At 43.8% G+C, this 24,864-nt stretch overlaps 1 protein-coding gene across 3 annotated transcripts in view; it reads right to left on the reverse strand.

Annotated features, from left to right (window-relative positions):
* Positions 1–71: 71 nt before the first annotated feature.
* LOC137380572 (1-phosphatidylinositol 4,5-bisphosphate phosphodiesterase epsilon-1-like) overlaps positions 72–24,864 on the reverse strand; it is a 462,747-nt gene continuing 437,954 nt past the window's right edge. For 2 of the 3 annotated variants that reach the window (XM_068052603.1, XM_068052604.1), the window contains exons 31-33: positions 16,955–17,173; positions 14,831–15,042; positions 72–3,243 (exon numbers count right to left, since the gene is read on the reverse strand). In XM_068052603.1, coding sequence (XP_067908704.1) covers positions 14,866–15,042; positions 16,955–17,173 — 396 coding nt within the window. In that variant the 3' untranslated portion in view covers positions 72–3,243; positions 14,831–14,865. Of the gene's footprint in view, positions 3,244–14,410; positions 14,468–14,830; positions 15,043–16,954; positions 17,174–24,864 lie in introns of those variants that run through there. The other variant, XM_068052605.1, reaches the window with a different exon arrangement.

Below are 24,864 nucleotides of genomic sequence, written 5' to 3' on the forward strand. Positions count from 1 at the left end.
ACATTTCAGTCTGACCTCTACTGAGCAAGTAAACTAGTTGTAATACAGACTTTTTCTTAAACATGATCCAATTTGATATTTATTCTGATCAACTCAACATTAATATACTAATTTTCAAAGTCTGTTACAGATATAAATACATCAAACATTAATTCACAACACAATTCATATACAATCTGAAAACACACGATTTGTATAAAAATTGACATTTCTTTTGGCACAATGTTTCAACCCTTAAAAACATAACATTGCACTGTTAAAATACTCAAAATACCAACATCTTCAGTAATCACGACATGTCCTTTGCATATCAATGGAACTAAATACAGTAAAGTTAATAGATGAGTTGTGGATTTCACATACAGAATTGCTGACAATAGTAAATTTACTTTAGTATTTGCCCAACAGTTCAATCTGATAAATAAAACATTCACTGCAAGGAAAATGCATTATACAGTTCAACCGTAATATTTACAAAGCTTAAGACCATATACTTACCAGCCTTTTTTTAAAAGAACAAATGCCCAGTGCATGGACTCTGACATCACCTGGAAGGGGTCTGAAATCAATTCATGGCACAAGTATTTGTGGCACATACACAGTTTGCATTGGATGTAATGTGCACCATTTAAACTTGCTTTAACTGGCTTTCTTTTACCTTATGAAAGGTATATTTAAAATAACAGCCTGATTTTTTAAAAAAAGTTAAGCAATGAAAAGCAAAACTTTTGTTTAAAAAAAACATAATGTTGTCGCGGGGGGGGCGGGATCTAATCCATTATGTACAGGAGCATGAAGCTTCTGTTCAGACAGAGCTATGATCAGTTAGGGAAAGACATACAAATCTTATAGACAGAACATATGTTGGTCAAATGGAACAAAGTGAAATTCAACTGTTCAATATCAGTACGGAACATTCATTCAACGCCGCTGTCCACTATCTAACAAAAGAGTTAATCTATTAAAATGAAAGGAATTTTATGTTTGTGATAATTGTTACCAATATCTCAGTGATATTTACACATTAGTAAAGAAATATTTAACTGCTGCAATCTGAGTGAGGATATGCAAAATCAAACCAACTGTGAACTAGCTGCAGCAAATGGTACTGTTTTTTTGTCAAATGCCACCTGTGACTTCACTTTCTATAACATTATTTCATACAAACATTTAAAAAAGAATGCTTCAACCTCCAAGGAACATATTTTCCTGTCCCATAAAGTTAAGAGGGGACAGTAGATGGACAAGTTTTATTGAAAGCACTTACTGTTCCATCCCCGCTACTAAAATGGTGGAAAGAGCTGCATCATGAGGTGGCTAACAATATGATATATCATCTGTCCACTATGCTGAAGTGTCGGCAACACTGTAAGGTTTCAATGAAAACACTTTTGTCTAATTAATAAGTAGTTATGTAAATTAGAATCGTCCAGTCAGTTTTTAACTGGGTCTTTTATTAGAGTTTCTGAGGTAAACTAGAGCAGAGATATTTATAATATTCAGCAAAGAAGGAATATCAGCTCTTCCCTTGTGCTTTCTTGCATTTTAAATGAGAAAATTTTAAGGGACAAACTGTATAGACTACAAGGAAAGCTTGAACAAAATGCATGGATGAAAATGCAGAAAAAGTAATAGCACTTGAAGAGGCAACTTCTAACTAAACAAACAGGTAGTAGTTGTTTTTAGATTTTACTCTTGAGCATCTCAAAACAATTAATGCATAACATTTAACATTTGTTATCAAATTAATAAGTCACTGTTCTATCCTTGATTCTAGAGTTCCCTTTTCGTTGTTCGAGCTAGAGTTGTTGATTAGTTATCGCCCAGTCAGACACATGAAAAAAAATCAACTCAAATGGCAGCTTTAGTAGCCTTTAGGAGAAGAACTGCTTTCTGTCATCATGTGCTAGTGCTGCTATTGCTGTTGGGACAGGTTAGGTTTTGGTATATATACCATGATGGGTCTTGCAGTTAATTTTTTTTTAACACGTCACTGTTGTAGTTCTATTTGAGCAGTTGCTAAATGTTTTAGGAGTTTCAAGTCAGAACCTCATTTAGTGAAGTATTCAAGCGTTACAGCTGCTTAGCCACCCCATTACAGTAACTTAAATACACAAGAGCTGGCAAAACACTTGCAGTTTTTGCACATTTCAAAATTGTTTTTTTTTAAAGAATTATCTCAGTAACAGCACATAATGCAACAAGAAAATTAAAATATATAGTCAACAATTAAGGAAAAATGCTCATGCTGAGGGAAATTCTTTTCCTGTTTGATTTCATTTTTCACAAGAAAAATTAAAATACACTATATATATAATATATATATACACACAGACACAGTTATCAGATATGTGCGTGAAAGTGGGCAATTGTAAATAAAAATTATTAAATGTGTTATATAGTATCAAAATAAGCTTGCCACTTGGAATTGAAACATGAGAATATAGTAACTAATTGCAAAGTGTTAAATCTGCTTAAATAAATAATTCAATCTAATTATTTTAATAAACATAGCACAGTGTTTTATATGCCTAGAAATTTACATGATTTTCTACTGCAGGAAAATTACATCATTAGCTTCTCTATGAACACAGCTTTTCATCAGATTTTATGCATGGATACAACGCATTCTATAAGGAGTAATTCCCTATCAAAAATTTAAATATCTTGTAAACATTAACGAAAAACATAACTTTGTGGGACAGTTCAGCTTAATGTCACTACCGAAGCGGCTTCTAGCATGATCCCAGTTCATAAAATATAAAGGTACCTTTAAAACCTGCAAATCCTTCAGATGACTATGGAAATAAGTGATTGAGAAAGTGCACAATGTTTTATAACTCACAAATTGAGAAGTTCTCATGGTTGTACCTGCATTATCTCCATACTCAGTATAACTGAAGTCAACATCTCACTCGTGCGTCTGAAAAGTCCAACAGTATTGATGGCTGTTTTCTCATATGCCCTGTTCCTTGTTAAAGCAAAGTACATTGAAACAAGCCCGCTTGTTTGGAACCTGTTGCTGACGCAATATCCTGTGTGTCACCTATACCAGGTGATGTATTTCGTTCTTTAACAAAGTTATTTGTGCAATTTCCAGTTTTTCAGAAGAGCAAAATACCAGGAGACACAGGAAGGGCTGACATTACAGTTTCTGGTTTTCTGCAGCATTGGCTAAAAGTTTCTGTGCTTCATGTTGGCACAATACTACTGAAGAATCATTGAGGTCCATTTTACAACAACCTGTGGGGAAAAAAGGATTAAAAAAATTTTAGACTGTAAATATTAATTGGCAAAATGTGTCAACCATAAAGAATTGTTAATGAGGTTGAGGAAGCAGGGATCAGACAGGGCTCTAGAGGGTTACAAGGTAGCCAGGAAGGAACTGAAGAATGGACTTAGGAGAGCTAGAAGGGGACATGAAAAAGTCTTGGCGGGTAGGATTAAGGAAAATCCCAAGGCGTTCTACACTTATGTGAGGAACAAGAGGATGGCCAGAGTGAGGGTAGGGCCGATCAGGGATAGTGGAGGGAACTTGTGCCTGGAGTCGGAGGAGGTAGGGGAGGTCCTAAATGAATACTTTGCTTCGGTATTCACTAGTGAGAGGGACCTGGTCGTTTGTGAGGACAGCGTGAAACAGGCTGATGTGCTCAAACAGGTTGATGTTAAGAGGGTGGATGTGCTGGAAATTTTGAAAGACATGAGGATAGATAAGTCCCCGGGACCAGACTGGATATACCCAAGGATATTACAGGAAGCGAGGGAAAAGATTGCCGCGCCTTTGGCGATGATCTTTGCGTCCTCACTGTCCACTGGAGTAGTACCAGATGATTGGAGGGTGGCAAATGTTATTCCCTTGTTCAAGAAAGGGAATAGGGATAACCCTGGCAATTATAGACCAGTCAGTCTTACGTCGGTAGTGGGCAAATTATTGGAGAGGATTTTGAGAGACAGGATTTATGATTATTTGGAAAAGCATAGTTTGATTAGAGACAGCATGGCTTTGTGAGAGGCAGGTCATGCCTCACAAGCCTTATTGAATTCTTTGAAGATGTGACAAAACACGTTGATGAAGGAAGAGCAGTGGATGTGGTGTATATGGATTTTAGCAAGGCGTTTTATAAGGTTCCCCATGGTAGGCTCATTCAGAAAGTAAGGAGGCATGGGATACAGGGAAAGTTGGCTGTCTGGATACAGAATTGGCTGGCCCGTAGAAGTCAGAGGGTGTGGTAGTAGGTGGAAAGTATTCAGCCTGGAGCTCGGTGACCAGTGGTGTTCCACAGGGATCTGTTCTGGGACCTCTGCTCTTTGTGATTTTTATAAATGACTTGGATGAGGAAGTGGAAGGCTGGGTTAGCAAGTTTGCCGATGACACGAAGGTTGCTGGAGTTGTGGATAGTGTGGAAGGCTGTTGTAGGTTGCAACGGGACATTGACAGGATGCAGAGCTGGGCTGAGAAGTAGCAGATGGAGTTCAACCTGGAAAAGTGTGAAGTGATTCATTTTGGAAGGTCGAATTTGAATGCAGAATACAGGCTTAAAGACAGGATTCTTGGCAGTGTGGAGGAACAGAGGGATCTTGGGGTCCACGTCCATAGATCCCTCAAAGTTGCCACCCAAGTTGATAGGGTTGTTAAGAAGGCGTATGGTGTGTTGGCTTTCATTAACAGGGGGATTGAGTTTAAGAGCCGCGAGGTTATGCTGCAACTCTATAAAGCCCTGGTTAGACCACACTTGGAATATTGTGTTCAGTTCTGGTCGCCTCATTATAGGAAGGATGTGGAAGCTTTAGAGAGGGTGCAGAGGAGATTTACCAGGATGCTGCCTGGACTGGAGGGCATGTCTTACGAAGAAAGGTTGAGGGAGCTCGGGCTTTTCTCATTGGAGCGAAGAAGGATGAGAGGTGACTTGATAGAGGGGTACAAGATGATGAGAGGCATAGATAGAGTGGATAGCCAGAGACTTTTTCCCCAGGGTGGAAAGGGCTATCACCAGGGGGCATAATTTTAAGGTGATTGGAAGAAGGTTTCGGGGAGATGTCAGAGGTAGGTTCTTTACACAGAGTGGTGGGTGCGTGGAATGCACTGCCAGCGGTGGTAGTAGAAGCAGATACATTAGGGACATTTAAGCGACTCTTGGATAGGTACATGGATGATAGTAGTATGAAGGGTATGTAGGTAGTTTGATCCTAGAGTAGGTTGAAGGTTCGGCACAACATCGTGGACGAAGGGCCTGTACTGTGCTGTACTGTTCTATGTTCCAGAACTATCATTGTCAAAATACAATTCATGAAACATCTATAATGTAGTTTTCTTTTTATCTCTAATTTGTGTTGATTAATGTATTTGTGAAATTGAAAAAATTATACAAAAATTTAAGTAGCACACTTGAAAGATATTTCAGATCATTTACTTAAATCAGATCCTAATTTACAACATCCATTGTGGGTCACGGATGTGGGAAAGAGTCTGGTTACTGATTCAGGGCTCCTGAGGTGAGTAAAGGGATAGTAACCATCTTCTAAGGTGGTACTGACCTTTCCCCTATCAAAAGTTTGATGGCCATTTACTGCTGTAAAAGGAGATCCAAAATGGTGGTCACGGAAGCAAGGGAGCAATCAATGCTTCCAATTAGAATATGTCCTTCCTACAATGTGAAGATTTTAACAATTGTTTTGGTACTATACAGCTGCTGGTAAGTATATTACATTGAAAATATCCCTCGTGTTCCACTTTAAGCTGAAATTTCCATTTGCCAGGAATGTGCAAGACAATAAATGCAGTGATAGTCAAATTGCAGGAAGGAGCATGCAGCAGTAGTTCGTACATCAGCAAATAACTACCTACGTTCAATGCCCCCATTGACCTTGTCCCTCCCCATCTCTGTAATCTCCTGCAGCCCCACAAACCTCCGAGATATCTCTGCTCATTTAATTCTGGCCTCCTGAGCAGCCCAAATTTAGTTGCTCCACCATTGGGGCTGTGCCTTCTGCTGCCAAGGCCCTACTCATACCTCCCCACCCCTCTACCTCACTTTTCTCCTTTAAGACACTCTTTTAAAACCTACCTCTTTGGTCAAGCTTTTGTTCATCTGTTCTAATATTTACATACATTTATAATGCACCTATGAAGCACCTTGGGATGTTTTTATTACATTAAGGACACTATATAAATATAAGTTGTTGTTGTAATCTGTATCAAAATAGATTTTCCGGGGGTTAGTTTCCAAGCTTGCTTTCACAGTGGAGGGTTTCACCTGGCAATAGTGAGTATTAGCAATTTGGGTGTACAACTGAAGTTCCAATCTGCAGTGCCAACAGTTCCTTGGCAAGAGCATGAAGTCAGAAAACAACTCCTGTGTACTTCTTGCCAAATTCAGGAGTGCCTGTTCGACAGATTGTATCTTTGGTCTCATCCATTAATTATACCACCAGCTTATTCTGGAAAGATAACAGCCACACAAACATTGTTTACAAAGACTGTTTCCGTGCTTGCAAGTTTCTTTTCTTTAAAGAAAATAACTGATGCCAGCTGTACCTGTCACTACACTTTTGTTCATAGCTGGAAGGCTGTATCATTTCAATTTGCGAAACAAAAGAAGAAACATTTGACTCAAAAAAAAACAATAGAGGGTTCAGTAAAATGCAAATTGCACCTGTTTTGGGTGGGTTAGATGGAGAGTATATTTCCTGTTTGCACCACTGAAGGTTGAGCCAGCAAAGGGTCTATTCCTGCACTCGGCCAACACATTTAACTGGTGATTAAAAACACAAAAAATGTCCAGTTTGCTTCAAAATGATAAGCAAAAATGAATACCAAGCCATGGAAGACAAGATTAGGTGGGGTGACGGAAAGGTTGATGGGCTGTTGGAAGGCTCTTAAAGAAGGAGCTGGAGATAGGGGTGGAGTAGAGAGTGAGATCTAGGCATGCTGAATACGTGATGGAGAGTATGGGATCAGAAGCTCAGTGATGTCAAGGCTACAAGCTATCTGGTTCAGTCCCAGATGTTGGCCAAGCAGGAGGTTAGAGTTGGTGGTGAGGCTTTGGAGTCTGTGATGTGGTTTGCAGATGTTTAACTAGAAGAAACTGTAGCTCATTCAAGACTGAACATCAGATATACAGTCTGACAACACAGAGACAGTTGAGAGATGGTGGTGAGGTTAGAGCTGGGTGTCGTCAGTGTACAGATGTCAAATCACGTTGCCGAGGGGCAGCATGTAGATGAAGTGGGAGTTGGGGGGGTGGGGTGGGGTGGGGTGGGAGCCCTGGATGCATTCTAGCAGGGGTGAAGAGATGACAGTATGGGGAGAAGAAAGATACATGAGAGTAGAATCAAGAAACCCCCAGTCCCACCCAAATAAACAATGGCGAAGAAGCATTGGAGAAGGATGCTGTGAGCGACTGTGTCAAAGGCTGCAGTGAGGTTGAGGAGGGATACCTTGTTACAGTCACAGGTTATTTGGGGCCATCAGGACTATTTCTGTGCTGTAGAAGGGGTGGATACACAATTGGCACAATTCAAAAGGGTGTTGCGGGAGAGATGGGCATACATCTGAGATGGCAACAGTCAGTGTTCAGAGCGAAAAGGGAACAATTGCAGAATATCTTCTCAAGGGTTGACAGGGAAACAGTATATTAAATCTGTGTGTATGAATGGAACATTGTCCCATTACCTGGATTCAACCTGAGCCGCGACTTATTTACAGAAAAGCAGATTTGTAATTAGACAGTAAGGGTCCCAAATTGAAAGGAGTTTAATCAATTAAATACAGTTTTGATCCATGCACTGATATCTGACTGAGGCTTTAAACATTATTCAGCAGGGAGTTCCTATAACCGCAAACATTTTGGTCAAACAAGGCATAAGAATTAGGCGCAGGAGTAGGCAACTCGGCCCTTCGAGCCTGCTCCGCCATTCAGTAAATTTATGGCTGAACTAATTACTCCACATTTCCACCTACCCCCCCGATAACCTTCCACTCCCTTGCTTATCAAGAATTTATCCACCTCTGCCTTGAAAATATTCAAAGACTCTGCTTCCACCGCTTTTTGAGGAAGAGAATTCCAAAAACTCACGACCCTCAAAGAAAAAATTCCTCCTCATTTCTCTCTTAAATGGGCGACCCCTTATTTTTAAATAGTGACCCCTAGTTCTAGATCCTTCCCCCAAGAGGAAACATCCTTTCCACATCCACCTGTCAAGACCCCTCAGGATCTTATATGTTTCATCAAGTCGCCTCTTACTTTTCTCAATTCCAGTGGATACAAGCCTAGCCTGTCCACTCTTTCCATTCCAGGTATTAGCCTAGTAAACCTTCTCTGTACTGCCTCCAACACATTTACATCATTAAATAAGGAGACTAGTACTGTACACAGTAAAGGCCTGCTACCCAACCCAAACCGGAAGGGACCCAACGATGTGTCGGGTTTGGGTCAGGTTGCACTTCCGGGTCTGGCATTCAGGCTCTGGTCGGGCCGGGTCAGACACGCTCTATCACAGTTAAGTGGCTCCCATGTTAATTTAATTTTTGGACTAGAAAGGTGGTTTTGTTACAGTTATTTTAAGCTTGTACAGATCAGCAACAAAGTGAAAAATGGAAGGTGAGTTAACTGGGTCGGGTCAGGCGCGGGGAAAAATGGAAGGACTCGGGCCGGGTTGGGCTCGGTTCGGATGTGGTTCTGTCATGCTCTGGTCGAGTATTTTTTGCACACCCGAGCAGGCCTTCAGTACCACAGTACTCCAGATGTGGTCTCACCAATGCCCTGTATAGCTGAAGCATAACCTCCCTACTTTTGTATACAATTCCCCTCGCGAAAAACAATAACATTTTATTCGCTTTCCTAATTACATGCTCTACCTGCATACTAACCTTTTGCGACTCATGCACTGGGACACCAGATCTCTCTGCATCTCAGAGCTCTGAAATCTCTCACCATTTAGATACTATGCTTTTTTATTCTTCCTGCCAAAGTGGACAATTTCCCACTTTCCCACAGTATACTCCATTTGCCAGGTCTTTGCCCACTCACTTAACCTATCTATAACCCTTTGTAGCCCCCTTATGTCCTCTTCACAAGTTACTTTCCTATCTATGTGTCATCAGCAAATTTAGCAACCATTCCTTCGGTCCCTTCATCTAAGTCATTTATATAAATCGTAAAAAGCTGAGGCCCCAGCACAGATCCCTGTGGCACACCACTCGTTCCATCTTGCCAACCAGAAAATGACCCATTTATGTCTACTCTGTTACCTGTTGGCTAGCCAATCTTCTTTCCATGCCAATATGTTCCCCCACCACCCCACCATGAGCTTTTACTTTCTGCAATAACCTTTGATGTGGCACCTTATCAAATGCCTTCTGAAAATCTACGTACAATACATCCACCTGTTTCCCTTTATCCACAGCACATGTAACTCCCTCAAAGAACTCCAATAAATTGGTTAAACATGATTTCCCTTTCACAAAACCATGTTGACTCTGCCTGTTTACCTTTTTTTTTTAAATGCCCTGCTATAACGTCTTTGATAACAGCTTCTAACATTTTCCCTAAGACAGGTGTTAAGCTAACTGGCCTGTAGTTTCCTGCTTTCTGTCTCCCTTTTTGAATAAAGGAGTTACATTCACTATTTTCCAATCCACTGGAACCTTCCCCAAATCTAGGGAATTTTGGAAAATTAAAACTAACACATCGACTATCTCACTTGTGTCAGGCAAACCCCCACCTGCCAAGATTGAGGTACACAGTATTTCGCCACATAAACAAAAACTTAAAAATTACAAGCCCTGACTGGAAGGACATTTACATAGTACCAGACAGTGTTGAAACAATGGGGAGCCAGCGGTTGCTTCCCCAATACACAGAAATGGTCAGACCAGTTTTAGGCACACGGCTAACTGGCTGTTGCAGAGAATTTGTACTTCCAACAAAAGATGTTGAAGAGACTGTTCCATATCAGGAGCTAGTCACATGACTAACCTGGGAGTCTTTTTAAAAATTTGAACTCCCAACAAAGGGATTTGAACAGAGAACGCCATGTCCTCATGGACTGAGAACATCTCCTCTCCTGTTTGCCTGCTCATCTCTCAGGAAACTGAAACTATTGAAGACACGTAAACTGAGAGAGAGAAAAAGTTTCCTATGTGAACAAGGTTTTAAGAAGACGACTGGGCCCCAATGAAACACAAGACCATATCTTCAATCGAGGACTACAGCAAGCTCAAGAAACAGTAACAAGATATTGCCTCAAACTGTTCTACTTATCTTTTCTGTCTCTATCTGCATGTTTATACTGCACGTGCATGCTAGCATAGGCCCGTCGTATATCCGTAGGCATGAATGGTATTAAAGTTTAAGGTTTAATAAATTCCATCTTTAAGCTACAGAAAGCCTGTTTGTGCTCATTTCTTTGCCTTAGAATTGGAAAGTTGTGAACAAGAATTCACAAAGGGAGAGCTCAAAACCCAGTGTGTTTAAAATTAAACCCCATTAAAGGCCTGCTACCTGACCGGACCCAACGACATGTGTCGGATTCGGGTCAGGTCGGGTTGCTCTTCCAGATCTGGCTTTCGGGCTCTGGTCGAGCTGGGCCGGGCACACACAGTATTACCTTTTGCTCTGCTGGGAGGAAAAGGGAAGTTGAGTAAGTAAGGGTCAAAATTTGAAAAGCCTGCCTGAGCTTGGAGTCCGGGGCCTCAAGGAGGGAAACGTGCATCCGGACTCCACAGACTCTGAGTCTGCGCAGTGAGCGACTCTATGACGTCATTGCCCTCATGCTGCAGCTTCCTTCCATTCCATTCATCCAAAAGTGGTAAGTACAGTCAGTGCACTATGGATGAAAACGAATGCTGGCAACTGGAGAAAGTGAACATTCTGGTGGTCGGGTCGAGCTGGGGAAAAAATGGAAGGACTCGGGCCGGGTTGGGCTCAGGTCCAATGTGGTTCTTTCGGGTTCAGGTCGGGTTTTTTATCCAGACCCAAGCAGGTCTTCAAGCCCCGTTACAATAAGACCAGGTAAAGACAGCCAAAGACCCCTAGACACCTTTTGCACCTGGTTGTAACACTAGCCACTTCTTCTAAGACCCTAGAATGAAGTTCATCAGGCCCCGGGGACTTGACAGCCTGCAGCTCCAACGATTTGTTCAGTACCACTTCTCTGGTGCTTGTAATTTTCTCCCTTACATTTCCTGACTTACAGCTAATACTGGGATGTTACCTGTATCCTCAATAGTGAAGGCACAACTATTACAATACATCTAACTTGCAATACCTGACCTGGGAATGTCTTGCTGACATAGGGTTAAAAATATGGGCACCCTTATCTTCAAAATTAATTAGACACCTATCAAAGATGCTGTATGCATATTAAAGGGCACCTGTCTTCAGCAAAAAAGTGGAAAATCCTGGTAGAGGAGGGACCGGAGCCAGAACAGCTGTGCCTTATTTTTGTTCAATTTATGCCACTTTCATGTTAGAGATTTATAAGTGAACAAAAAGGTTTGTCAAAACATTTTTTCACACAGATTCTGTCACTGTTATACATTTTATGTTAACAGTATATAATAAACCTGACTTGATCTGTCCAGCCTTAAGTAGACAGCTTTTTGAAGAAACCAATGTCAATTGTTACATAAATCGCTAAAAAGGACTTCGCTGAGGGAAACTAAGGATGCAAGAAAGGATTTTGTTATTCAAAATTCTACAATCAATGAGAAATATTTGAAATTATACTTCCTAAATAAACAGACACTAGTAACAGCTCAGATTTGATTTAGATTAAAATACTGTCCTAAAATGAAAGGATTAATGAACTAATGACTAACATGACAGATGAAATAAAAACAAAATGGCATTAGCAGGCTTAATAAAGTATGAGTTAACAACATAGACCAAGAGCAAACATTAATCAGGAGAGCCATTTATTGAAAGGAAAACGGTACCTGTTTTTACACATGAAAGCCCATGTTCAGCTTTTCCTCATATGTTATTGACTTTTTTTGTTAAAGTTAAAAAAGTTCGCACACATCTGCATCTTATAATCCATAAAAATTCTAAAATGTATGGAATTTTTCATTCCCAGTAAAGACATATATTCTTACTTTTAAGATTCGAACTTTATTCAATGTGGAATCTTTGAAATTGACTTTTCCTTTAAACAGTGGAAATGTGCTGCAAGATGGCTGCCAAAGGTCAGCTGATTTGGCCTGTCTCACTGTCTCGAAAGGACCAAAGGATACATTTCAGGCTATGGTGTCAATTATACCCATCCTGAAACCATCAAGAGACATTCCTGAATTAAATGGGTTCTTCTGAAACAAAGGTGTGAAGTAGCCACATCATGACAGGATACCATCCAGACATCAATGGTTGGCCATGGATTCCACATCATGGTCCATTGTGTGGTCACATCAGGGGAGAGAGGGCCATGTGTGAACTAACAAAGACTAATTTGATGGATTTTGACCTTAAAAGGCAACCCTCTGGGAGGAGAGAGAGAGCAATCACAACAACCTCACAGGAGTCCAGCCAAGGGCTGTGGAAAGATCTAGCCTAACAAGAAGAAACCCTGCTGCTGATTCTGCATTTCAACCCGATGCAGTAGAGAACTGAAAGTGACCACCACCTCAGGTCTGAAATGTTAACCATCATACATCTACAACACCTCAACAAGTTCAAGAGTACAAACATCCCAGGCCTGCACCTTTAAGAGAGACTGTCCTACTTAGAAGATTCAACAGGTCTACCATAAACCACGAACACCTACCACACCTTGAAGTTTTACCATACAGGGAAACCTGGAAAACTTAACAAAGGCTAACTAACAATTAAAAAGTTGATACAATCTTCCACAAAAAGCTGACAGCTCAAAAAAAGCACTTTTGGCATTTTTTAAAAATTCATTCATGGGATGTGGATGTCGCTGGCCAGGCCTGCATTTATTGCCCATCCCCAATTGCCCTTGAGAAGGTGGTGGTGAGCTGCCTTCTTGAACCGCTGCAGTCCATTTGGGGTAGGTATATCCACAGTGCTGCTAGGAAGGGAGTTCCAGGATTTTGACCAAGCGACAGTGAAGGCAATGAGTTTGAGATTTTTCATATAATTTAATCTGCAGGTGTATGTTAGGATTTTGATTTCAGTATGCAAAAATGGAATTTGCAGCATTGGTAGAATTAGGAATCAAGGGAAGATGAGACTGCTGATGATGTCAGATTCATTTTTTGGGAGAGGGTCAGTCAACAGTGTAATTTTGTGTGTAAATTTCAGTGTGATTTTTAATTATATGTAAAGCTTATTATCATTCCAATTCCACTTAGATTTTAGTTCCAAATTGTCAATTCTGCAAGTGAAATAAAAGGAAGGCTCAAATAAAGTTAGTTCATGTATTCACACCAAGGGCATCACGCTTATCTCAAAAATGTGGCTAAAACCACTCAAAGTAAATAAGCCTTCAAATAAGATAATGGCCAGGCAATTCCCAGAAAATCTCAAAAATGGTATACATTTTTAAGTTATATTTTAGCAGCTTATGTGTTATATGCAACTTATTTTGGGATAAACATGAAACCACAATGCAAACTCTCAGAAGCCATTATTTCATTTAAAAAGATCTACCTTAAGTTCATGTGTAGCCATCAATGGGAGAAAGTGCAAATAAATGTGGATTTCTATCTTATAACTAACTCAGCAATGAAGCAGCAGGAGAGGCAAAAGCTCTCAATCCACAGCAAGAATCTGTCTCACTCAATTTTGAAACAAATTACTGCCAAACACTGCATATTGGGGAGTTGGGAAGTTGGGGAGTTAGGCCCCCACCTGCCAAGAATGAGGCACATTAGTTTCGTCATGAACATTGATTTTAAACTGTTAATGGAGTGAAGAAAGGACCTTCTTTAAAAAAAAAAGTTGCCAGATCTTGGCTGGCAAGATATCTGCATGTTAACAGACAGTGTTTGGAAGGATAAAGCGGCCATTCCCTGACACATTCAACCCACAATGGACTTTTGATCACCAAACGTTGAAGGCTCGCATTCCAGGTTGGCTGCTAAGATGGCTGAATTCACAAACGAGCATGGCCAAACCAGCTAGTCACATGACTAACCTGCTGGGCAACCTGAGGTTTTTGAATTTGTACAAACAGTTTGGACAGTCTGTTTGCTCCTGGGCTGGGAAGATCTCTCTCCTGTCTGCTCCCATCCCTTTCTCACAAGCTTCTGAATCCACTGAAGATGTATGAACCCCAAGAGAGAAAAGTCTCCTATAGCAAACAAGCTTTAAGAAGAATACTAGGCCCCAACGAAAAGAAAGATCTACCTGCAATCAAGGACTCTACAGTGAGCTCGAAGAACCGTAACAACAACTCATCAGATATTGCCTCAAACCTGTCCACTTTATTTTTCTTCTTCTCCTTTCTGTCTCTATTTGCCTGTGTGTATCGCGAATGCATGCTAGGGTGGGGCACGTCATTGTATCTGTAGGCATTAACCAAATTAAAGTTTAAGTTCAATAAATTTCAACTTTTCTTCTTTAAACCTAAGAAAGTCTGTTTGTGCTGGTTTCTTTGCCACAAGGATTCACCAAGGGGGTGCTAAAAACATGGTGTGTTTAAAATTAAACCCTGTTACAGTAAGACCAGGTGAAGGCTGAAAAGGAACCCTAGACCCCTTTCTCACCTGGTCATAACAGGAAGACTTTTACCCCAGTATAAATGTGCCTTTTTCTGTCCTATTGGCTGATCAGAAAGAGAACTTCAGTTACTCACTATTTTGGCAACTGAGTGTATGCTATAAACTGACATGGTCAAAGTCAACAAGGAGTTGAGTACTAAGCCATACCTGTGCAGTCACATACTGCAATCGTGTAAGAGGTTTCACTCAGTGATCTCAGCAAACGGCACACCACATGTAGCTTTTTCATCCTTACTCTGGGTGCTTTCTGGGTTCGTTGCCTGAAGTGGGATTGAAAAACTCCGACTCTGTTTACTCGATTTTGTGAATCTCTTCAGTTCATTAGCGAAAGAAAGACCTTTCTTCTTCTCCTGTGCAGCCTGCCAAAACATCCCAGAACTTATTGATCAAACTGAGCAATTAGGAACAGTATGGGGAAGAAATTAGTAATGTAAATATACACCATGACATCTGGAGAAGGTCAACCATTGTGTTATTTAAATAAAAGTTAAGGAGAATGCTTTTCAGTTTTTTGGCATAAAAACAAAGAAACAATAGTGATCCAGGCAGCATTTGCAGATGGTACCATTTCTGAATTATCCTAAAAGTTATAGAATGAAATTTAGCATATTGCATTTTATTTGGAAAATATTACACATAATGCTGAACATATGCAATGTCCTCTCTATTTTTGTAATATATACAGGGTACAATAATCCTTCTGTCTATTCTGAAATGCAGATCCTCTTTCTCAGGTCTTCTGGTTTTCTTTCCTCTACTTTTGTTCCTTTGCCATTATTAATAATGGTAAGCTGACACTTCCTCCTTACTTGCCGAGATCCTTAATTAAGTAGACACTACTACTTGTTAAAACTCGGGAGCAAATCAAACATATTTTCACATTTGTCCTCAGGCTTTTGATGATGCTGGCAAGGCTACATTTATTGTCCATCTCGAGTTGCCCTGAGAAGAGAGCTTTGAATCTTGTTCTTGAGCTGCGACTGTCTTTGTACTGATCATGCCCCACAATAATGTTAGTTAGAGATCCCAGGATGTCAACAAAGAAGGAACAGTGATAATTTGATAACAAGTGCAGGGAAGAAATTAATAATGTAAATTATACATTGAAACATCTGGAGAATGTTATTTTAAATAAACTTGTATGTATAGTACAAAATGATAGCTAGCTCGAGTCAAGGTCTTTCAATGCTTTGGAATGCATGTATGCATATAAGGTGTCAGCCATGGCTCAGTGGTCGCACTCATCTTTGCGTCGGAAGGTTGTAGATTCAAATCCTATTCCAAAGACTTGGGGCCAGATTTTCAAAACGCTTTGGGGGCGAGCACGGGTGCGGGCGTAGACTGAAGATCGTATTCCCGGAAGGTGCCTCTGGATCCCAATGCCTCCAGGACACGCTCCAATTTTCAAAGTGAGGGCAGGGGGGAGGGAGTCGGGAACCCGCTTACCTCCATTTAACGCCTGTTAAGCTCCTTGAGGAGCCTTTTAACAAGCCGGGAAGGCCAAGACTGCAATTTTCAATTGGGAAATCAGTGAAGCCGAACAGTCTGGTGCATATTAGTGCACAGCTGTGGGGTTCAATGCAGGGAGAAGTTAAAGTTCTTTTTATACGGTTAAACATTCGGGACCTGGGTGACCTTACACCGGATCCTCTCATTTGGACATATGGCCACTTTCCTGCGTGGTGAGGCTGCGCTCTTCTGCAAGGCAGCGGCAGGCCTCATCATGGCTGACATCTGCCTTTGCCATGCGTGCTGTGCAGGCAGCTCCTACCTCCTGGTAACGCTCAGCACCACTAACTGGGTGCCAAGCTTCCCTCCAGCCCAATTAGGGGATTTACATTTAAAAATAGGGTCACAAGAGCAATGCAGATGTGGCACAGAATCGGGACCTGAAAACTATCGTCCCCGAATTGAAAATCAAGCTCTTGAACTCATAATCCAGGTTGGCACGTCAGTACAAATCTGAACAGCACTGTCAGAGGTGCCGTCTTTTGGATGAGATGTTAAACTGTCTGCCTTCTAGGTTGGACAGAAACAATCCCACAACACTACTTAAAGGAAGAGCAGAGGAATTCTCTTGCCATCCTTTATCCCTCAACCAACACCAAAACAGATGATTTGGTCATCTATTTCACTGCTATTTGTGAGAGCTTGCTGTCTGCATATTGGTTACTGCATTTCCTACACTACAGCAGTGACTGCATTTTAAAAGTACCTCTTTGGTTATAAAGTAATAACCCTTTTAGGTATCAGGTATTGATTGCTGCTCACCTGCACTTGCTCTTTCAGCTTGAGGATGAATTTTCCTGCTCCTTTCCACCTGCTCTGAGCTACAAACACACTCTCATGCTCAGAAAGGATTCGAAGAGCAGGTTTCGCCATTGATGATTTCTTGTTTAATGGCTCTTTGGTAACTTCCTCCACAAGGACATAGTCACTGGGATTTGGATTGCTCAGGATGCTGTAGGAATACTTGGCTTTACTTAATGCCTGCAGAATAAATCAACACAAATTCTTTGTAATTCACAGTGCAATTAACATCAAATAAATATTCCACGTTGGCATACTTAAGCCTAAACAGATTCAACTACAGACATCCAGTCTCCATTCTATACTGTATCTAGTGTAAGCATAGTAATCTATAGTCCCCTAGCCACCTATGCTCACATTGCTAGTATATCTGACAAGATAGTGCTAAAGCTACTTCAAAGATGATATACTGAAGATGAATTATAGGAATGTACGTTTGACACACTGTAATTGATATTCCCAGCACTTTATTTTTGAACAGTACCACAATTATGTGTGCTTGTTAAAGCTGTGTTGTACATTAATTTACCATCATTCAACATGTCTAACATTGGATTCTATTGATAATCCACCAGTGAAAAATTCCTATTATTAGAACTCTTGGGCTGAATTTTAACCTATAAAAACAGGCGAGTTGAGGTTGGGTAGTCTCAAAAATCTTTCCTGCCCCAAACCCTTCTCCAAACTGCCCTTTTCCAGCTTTAACTGAGGCTGGAAGTTGGGCAGGTGACCAACCTGATGATCTAAGGAGGCAAGTTGGAACTTTAAATTTAACTATTATTGCCCGAGCAGCTTCATTGAGGCGAGGTCTTGGTGGATTCAGGAGGTGAGTGCCTTCACAGCTACCTCCTGGACCCATCCTACCTTTGGAGCCTCTGCAATCACCCCTTCTCTCCCCACCCCAATGACCTCTCTACCACCATCACCACCACCACCAGGCAGTGTTCCCACCACTACTACCAGATCTCCAATCCAAATCTGTCCCCTCCCCCACTTTGAGGCCTCTGATCCACCACAACTAGGCCCTAACCTCTCCCCAGGGATATACAACCCAACCAATCGATTTTCCCATCAGATCAACATTACGCCATCCACTACGGCTGTCACTAAGCGGCTCCTTGCCCGACTGGAGACCCAGCTGTCAATCAGAGGGGGAACCGATCAGTGACACGCTGTAGAGTGAAAGTGAGTCAGGTCAGTTAAAAAATCTACCCTTTATGAATGTGCACACTTCGGGCTGAATTTTATCAGCCCATCGTGGGTTCCAGCGGCAGGGCCAGATGAGAGTGGTGCCGCCGCTCATCACATGTGCGGCCAGCTGACTGCAATCACTCAGTAGCCAGGCCATTTGAATACAGGAGGCACAGGGCCTTTCCCATTGGAGGATGGGGAAGGGCAGCGAGATGCCAATGGCACCATCAACGGAGACGAATGCAGGTGCTGTCACTATATTTAAAGTGCTGACAGCCCTGCTTAAATTGCTGCTTTGCCTTTACTGCTGCTGTGCTGCTGACCCGCCCCACCCCCTCCTCTATCCCCCACCCGGAGTCCCAATGCTGCTGACCAAGGCCTCAAAAGACCAGGAACTCTCCGGAAGCCCAGTGGGACCATGTCAGGCAGAGGACAAAGGGTGGCCCAAAGTTCAGCGATGGCTCCATGTGGATTCTCATCCAGGGTGTAAGTGAAAAGCAGGAGCTCCTCTTCCCAGTGGACAGCAGGAAGAGACCCTCCCGCCTGACCGAACAAGCCTGTGCGGATTTCGTGGAAGAGGTCAGCAGTCATGTGTTCACCATCTGAAACTAGGTCCATTACTGTAAAAGGCTCAATGACATCCTTCGCTCTGCCAAGGTGGGTCCTCCATACCCATACCATTTTTGGGGCTTGCATGTGATCACGCAGGAGAGAGTGTGACATGGTTAGGGAGTGGCTGCAAAGGGGTTAGCAAGTGGCTGAGGCAACAACAGATCATGTCAGATGCATGGCTGCATCTCCAAGACAGCCAGCTTTCTATCCTTGCTTTCCCCCCCCCGCCATGCACAGCCCTCGAGAGTAGATGTGAGGAGGAGGCATTCATGAGCCCCCATCAGGGGCCAAAGGGCAGCCACCAGAACAAGTGTCCTGCTGGTCTCCATGGGAAGACGAACAGTGTCCCTCTTTCTGCTCACAAGGCCATCAACACTAGAGAAAGGGCGAAGACTGGAGATGGGTTCCCGGACATCTGAGAACTGACCCCGGCAGAAGAGGAGGCCCTGAAACTAGCGGGTTCCCAGGGCAGCTGATCCACAGTAGACGGAGAGACAGGAATGTCCACCCAAGAGAGTGAGGAGGCACTGTGTTCATGTGCTGACCACGACCTTCTGGAGAAACACATCACGCATGGTTGGCATAGAGTCATAGAGTTTTACAGCACAGAAACAGGCTCTTCGGCCCAACGCGCCTGCGCCGATCATCAAGTATCCGTCCTAACTAATCCCATTTCCCTGCACTTGGCCCGTAGCCTTGTATGTTATGGCGTTTCAAGTGCTCATCTAAATACTTCTTGAATGTCATGAGTGTTCCTGCCTCTACCACCTCTTCAGACAGTGTGTTCCAGATTCCAACAACCCTCTGGGTGAAACAATTTCTCCTCAACTCCCCTCTAAACCTTCTGCTGCTTCCCTTAAATCTATGCCCCCTAGTTATTGACCTCTCCGCTAAGGGAAAAAGGTTCTTCTTGTCTATCCGATCAATGCCTCTCATAATTTTGTATACCTCAATCAGGTCCCCCCTCAGCCTTCTCTGCTCTAAGGAAAACAACCCCAGCCTATCCAGTCTGTCTTCATAACTGAAATGCTCCAGCCCAGGCAACATCCTGGTGAGTCTCCTCTGCAACCTCTCCATTGCAATCACATCCTTCCTATAGTGTGGTGACCAGAACTGTACACAATACTCTAGCTGTGGCCTAACCAGCGTTTTATACAGCTCCATCATAACCTCCCTGCTCTTATATTCTATGCCTCCGCTAATAAAGGCAAGTATTCCATATGCCTTCCTAACCACCTTATCTACCTGTGCTGCTGCCTTCAGTAATCTATGGACAAGCACCCCAAAGTCCCTCTGACCATCTGTACTCCCTAGGGTCCTACCATCCATTATATATTCCATTGTCTTGTTAGACCTCCCAAAGTGCATCACCTCACACTTCTCAGGATTAAACTCCATTTGCCACTACTCCGTCCATCTTACCAGCCCATCTATATTGTCCTGTAGTCTAAGGCTTTCCTCCTCACTATTTACAACACCACCAATTTTCGTGTCATCTGCGAACTTACTGATCATACCTCCTATATTCACGCTTAAATCATTAATGTACACTACAAACAGTAAGGGTCCCAGCACCGATCCCTGCGGTACACCACTGGTCATAGGTCTCCATTCTCAAAAACAACCCTCGACCATCACCCTCTGCCTCCTGCCACTAAGCCAACTTTGAATCCAATTTGCCAAATTACCCTGCATATCATGGGCTTTTTCTTTCTTAACCAATCTCCAATGTGGTACCTTATCAAAAGCCTTACTGAAGTCCATGTAGACTACATCAACTGCTTTACCCTCATCTACACCTCTAGTCACCTCCTCGAAAAATTCAATCAAATTTGTTAGACGCGATCTCCCGCTGACAAAGTCATGCTGACTATCCCTGATTAATCCCTGCCTCTCCAAGTGGAGATTAATCCTGTCTCTCAGAAATTTTTCCAATAATTTCCCTATCACTGATGTTAGACTCACCAGCCTGTAATTACCTGGTTTATCCCTGCTACCCTTCTTGAATAATGGTACCACATTCGCTGTCCTCCTGTGGCCAGAGAGGATCTGAAAATTTGTGTCAGAGCCCCCGCTATCTCCTTCCTTGCCCCACATAACAGCCTGGGATACATCTCATCTGGGCCTGGGGATTTATCCACCTTTAAGCCCGCTCATACAGCCAATACTTCCTCCTTTGCAATGCTAATTTGATCAAGTCTATCACACCCCCTTCCTGATCACTGCACCTACATTGTCCCTCTCCATAGTGAACACAGATGAAAAGTAATCGTTCAAAACCTCACCTATGTCCTCCAGCTCCACACACAGATTGCCACTTTGATCCCTAATGGACCCCACTTTTTCCCTGGTTATCCTCTTGCCCCTAACATACTTATAAAACGCCTTGGGATTTTCCTTTATCTTGTCTCCCAGTGATTTTTCATGCCCCCTCTTTGCTCTCCTAATTACTTTTTTTAAGTACTCCACTACACTTTCTATACTCCTCTAGGGCCTCCACTGTTTTCAGCACTCTGAAGCTTCCTTACGCCTCCTTTTTGTTTCCTTATCTAATACTCTATATCCCTTGACATCCAGGATTCCCTTGACCTGTTGATCCTACTCTTCACCTTTACAGGAACATGCTGCACCTGAACCCTCACAATTTTCTTTCTGAATGACTCCCACTGACCTGCTGTCGACTTTCCTATAAGAAGCTGCTCCCAGTTCACTTTGGCCAGATCCTGTTTTATCATACTGAAATCTGCCTTCCCCCAATTCAGTACTCTTATTTCTGGTCCCGTTTTGTCCTTTTCCATAACTGCATGGGCAGATCCATGCAGCAGAACCTCTAAATGTTTGTGTTTTCTCATGCAGGCCTTGGCATCTCGGGAGGGAAGATCAGCTGCTGCCACCCCTGGAATCTCATTGTCCTCTGAGGATGAGGAGGAAGAATCCTCAGAGGGTGCACTGTCACACCATTCCCCTGCACCCTCCACCAGCGCAGATACTCTCACGTCGGTGGGTATTCGCTCGGGTTTAGATGCACGGTCACAAGAGAGTGAGAGCACCACACACATATTCGAGCAGCTGATCGAGGCCATGACTGGTGAGGCCACTGACAATTGGAGGACTGTGGGAGGCCTGGCCCATGCTGAGCCCCCGACTGATGACGAGCCTCTGGTGTCGACAGCACTGAACATGCTGGAGTTGCAGAGAGATAAGGGAACATCTGACGGAGCTACCAGAGGCAATGCACAGGCATCCGCGGGCAATGGAGGAATACATCCATTGCTATGAATGCTGCTGTCTCTCAGGCATGCAAGCCATGGCTTCCTCCATCGAGAAGTTGGCAACCCTCCTGGAGAGTCAGATCCCAGAGATGCGCACAGACCTGCATACACTGGCCTTGGCCATGAGTTCAACACAGCAATGGCAAGGCGAGAGAGGCTGAGACAGCTGGTGCCTTCTCCAGGTCCTCCTCCATCTATGGTCAGCAGGGAGGTTCAAGTGAGCATTGAAAGGAAGGAGGAGAGGCTGACCTCCACATCTGGGGGCTCCCCTCGGGGCACTCTGAGTGTGGACAGTGGGTCCTCAGCCCCTTCACCAGTGAGCTCAGCTCCAGTAGCAGCGATGACTGAGGAGGTTCCTGCACCTGTGCAAGAACCCCTTAGCCAGCCGGGGACCTCCAGGCCTCAGGTTGCCAGAGGACGCCGCCAAAGTCAATCCAGGCCACAGGGCAGTATGTCCAGCAGCCTGCCTTCACCTCAGCTGCCAGTGCAGGGGAAGCACTTCATAGAAGCACATGGAAATGCATGAAGAAGAGCAACTAGACACACTTAGGGTTTCACGGACGTGTGCAACTTGGTCTTGTTATTGGGTATTGTAAACGTTTCAATAAATGAAGGTCATTTTCATTGCTGAGAATCTCTCATGCTTTCCCTGCTGCCCTATCAGATGCCACCTTCACACTTGCTCCCTCAATGAGCTGCCAGTGCAGGGGCAGGCCGCGTATGAACACCTTCTCAGCTTTGTGTATGCGCCTGGTGAGTCTGGGCATAAGGCATGGGAGAGCGATAGGAAACAGGCAACACGTGGAATGCAGTAAGGTTAGTATTTATTGAGTTCACTTGGAATGGGCAGCATGGTGGCAGGAACCATGTCTTCAATAGGTAGGCCTTGTCCCTGAGAATCCATTCCTGAAGGCGAGCTGGTGACCTGAAAAGCTGTGGCACCTGAGACTGCCAAAGTATGTAGGCATCATGGCTGTTTTCCAGGAAGTGGGCACACACCTACAGGAAACACTTTCAGTGGTCGCAGACCAGTTGTACGTTGATGGAATGGAAGCCTTTCCTGTTGATGAAGACCACTGACTGCTCCATGGGAGCCTTGATGCCCACATGCATGTAACCGATGACACCTTGCACCTGGGGAAACCCAGCGATGGCTCCGAATCTGATGGCTGTCACTGCCTGACTGTCAGAGTCAGTCTGGTACTGCATTTAGTCGCCGGCCCTCTTGAACAGGGCATTGGTTACCTCCTTGATGCAGTGGTGGGCTGCTGCCAGGGACAGCCAACATAGTCCCAGTGGATCCCTGGAAAGATCTGCAGGAGTAAACGTTGGACGCCACGGTGATCTTCATGCCCATGGGTGTAGGATGTCCACCAAAGCCCATGGGTTAGCAGCTCATCTTGCAGCATGATGCATATGTCGATGACGGCCTTCCTGAAGAGCCACAGACTTCACTGACACTGCTGCTCAGACATCTGGAGGTAACTGAGGTGGGTTCGGTACACTGTCTACCATGGATAAGCCCTTACTGGTGCTGCCGGCAGCTGTAATTCCCCAAGTCGACATTCACTGGCTTGCCCAGCCGCTGCCTGGCTCTGCCTCCCTCTGCCGCGCTGCTTGGGGATCCACAAAGACTGGGAGTATGAGCTCCATGCCACCTGGTCACTCCCTTTACTGTGTGCTGTCCCTGAAGAGATCAGCTTGCCTTTGGAGACTTACCCTTGCCACTCCCCTCTGATCACGGGCTAATGCCCACTGGCACCCACCCTTGTCATGAGGGCTGCACCCCCTTTGCACCCATTCTTTCCGTGAGGGATAATGTCCCTCTCTGCTCACCCTTGCCTCGAGGGCTAATGCCCCTCTGCACCCACTCTTGCCTCAAGTTCTGCCCCGTTGTCGGGCAATGACTATCGCACACCGCTGTTCCCCGTGCTGGAGTCATGCAATACTCCCAATGGCTGCCTTCCCGTGGCAACACTGAGGCTTCATCTGGGTGTGGCCACCTTTAAACAGCCGGGGATCAGAAGGCACATGATTGCCGTTCACTTCTTACTAAATAGGAACCCCCACCATCCACTGTTAAATCCAAGTCAGACCATGCAGATATATGCTTTTCAGCAATTATAATTGCAGTCCCGCTGTGTTGTAGCAGCAACACCACCTTGGAGCTTTCCCGCTGCTGGCAAAATCCGGAAGCACATCATGACATCTGGTTTCTGGGCAAGTGCCCCCGCTCCCAATCTTCTGGCCTCCCATGCCTCCACTCCCACTCCTGCTGGCCGATTAAAATCCACTCCTTAGTGTCTACAAAACCCTACCTGCCTGTTGTCACATTTACTTTACACACTTATGTGAACTTTTTCCATTACAATTCCACAGTTGCATTGGAACTGCCTATGTAACTAGTATTTTCTATTCTTTCATGGGATGTGGGGCTCATTGGCAAGGCTAACATTTATTGCCCTTGAGAAGGTGGTGGTGAGCTACTGCCTTGAACCGCTGCAGTCCATTTGGGGTAGGTAGACCCACAGTGCTGTTAGGAAGGGAGTTCCAGGATTTTGACCTAGCGACAGTGAAGGAACGTCGATTTAGTTCCAAGTCAGGATGGTGTGTGGCTTGGAGGGGAACTTGCAGGTGGTGGTGTTCCCATGCATCAGCAGCCCTCATCCTTCTAGGTGGTAGAGGTCATGGGTTTGGAAGGTGCTGTCGAAGGAGCCTTGGTGAGTTGCTGCAGTGCATCTTGTAGATGGTACACACTGCTGTCACTGTGCGTCGGTGGTGGAGGGAGTGAATGTT

The sequence above is a fragment of the Heterodontus francisci genome, chromosome 20 (assembly GCF_036365525.1).
Source record: "Heterodontus francisci isolate sHetFra1 chromosome 20, sHetFra1.hap1, whole genome shotgun sequence".
Lineage (NCBI taxonomy): Eukaryota > Metazoa > Chordata > Chondrichthyes > Heterodontiformes > Heterodontidae > Heterodontus > Heterodontus francisci.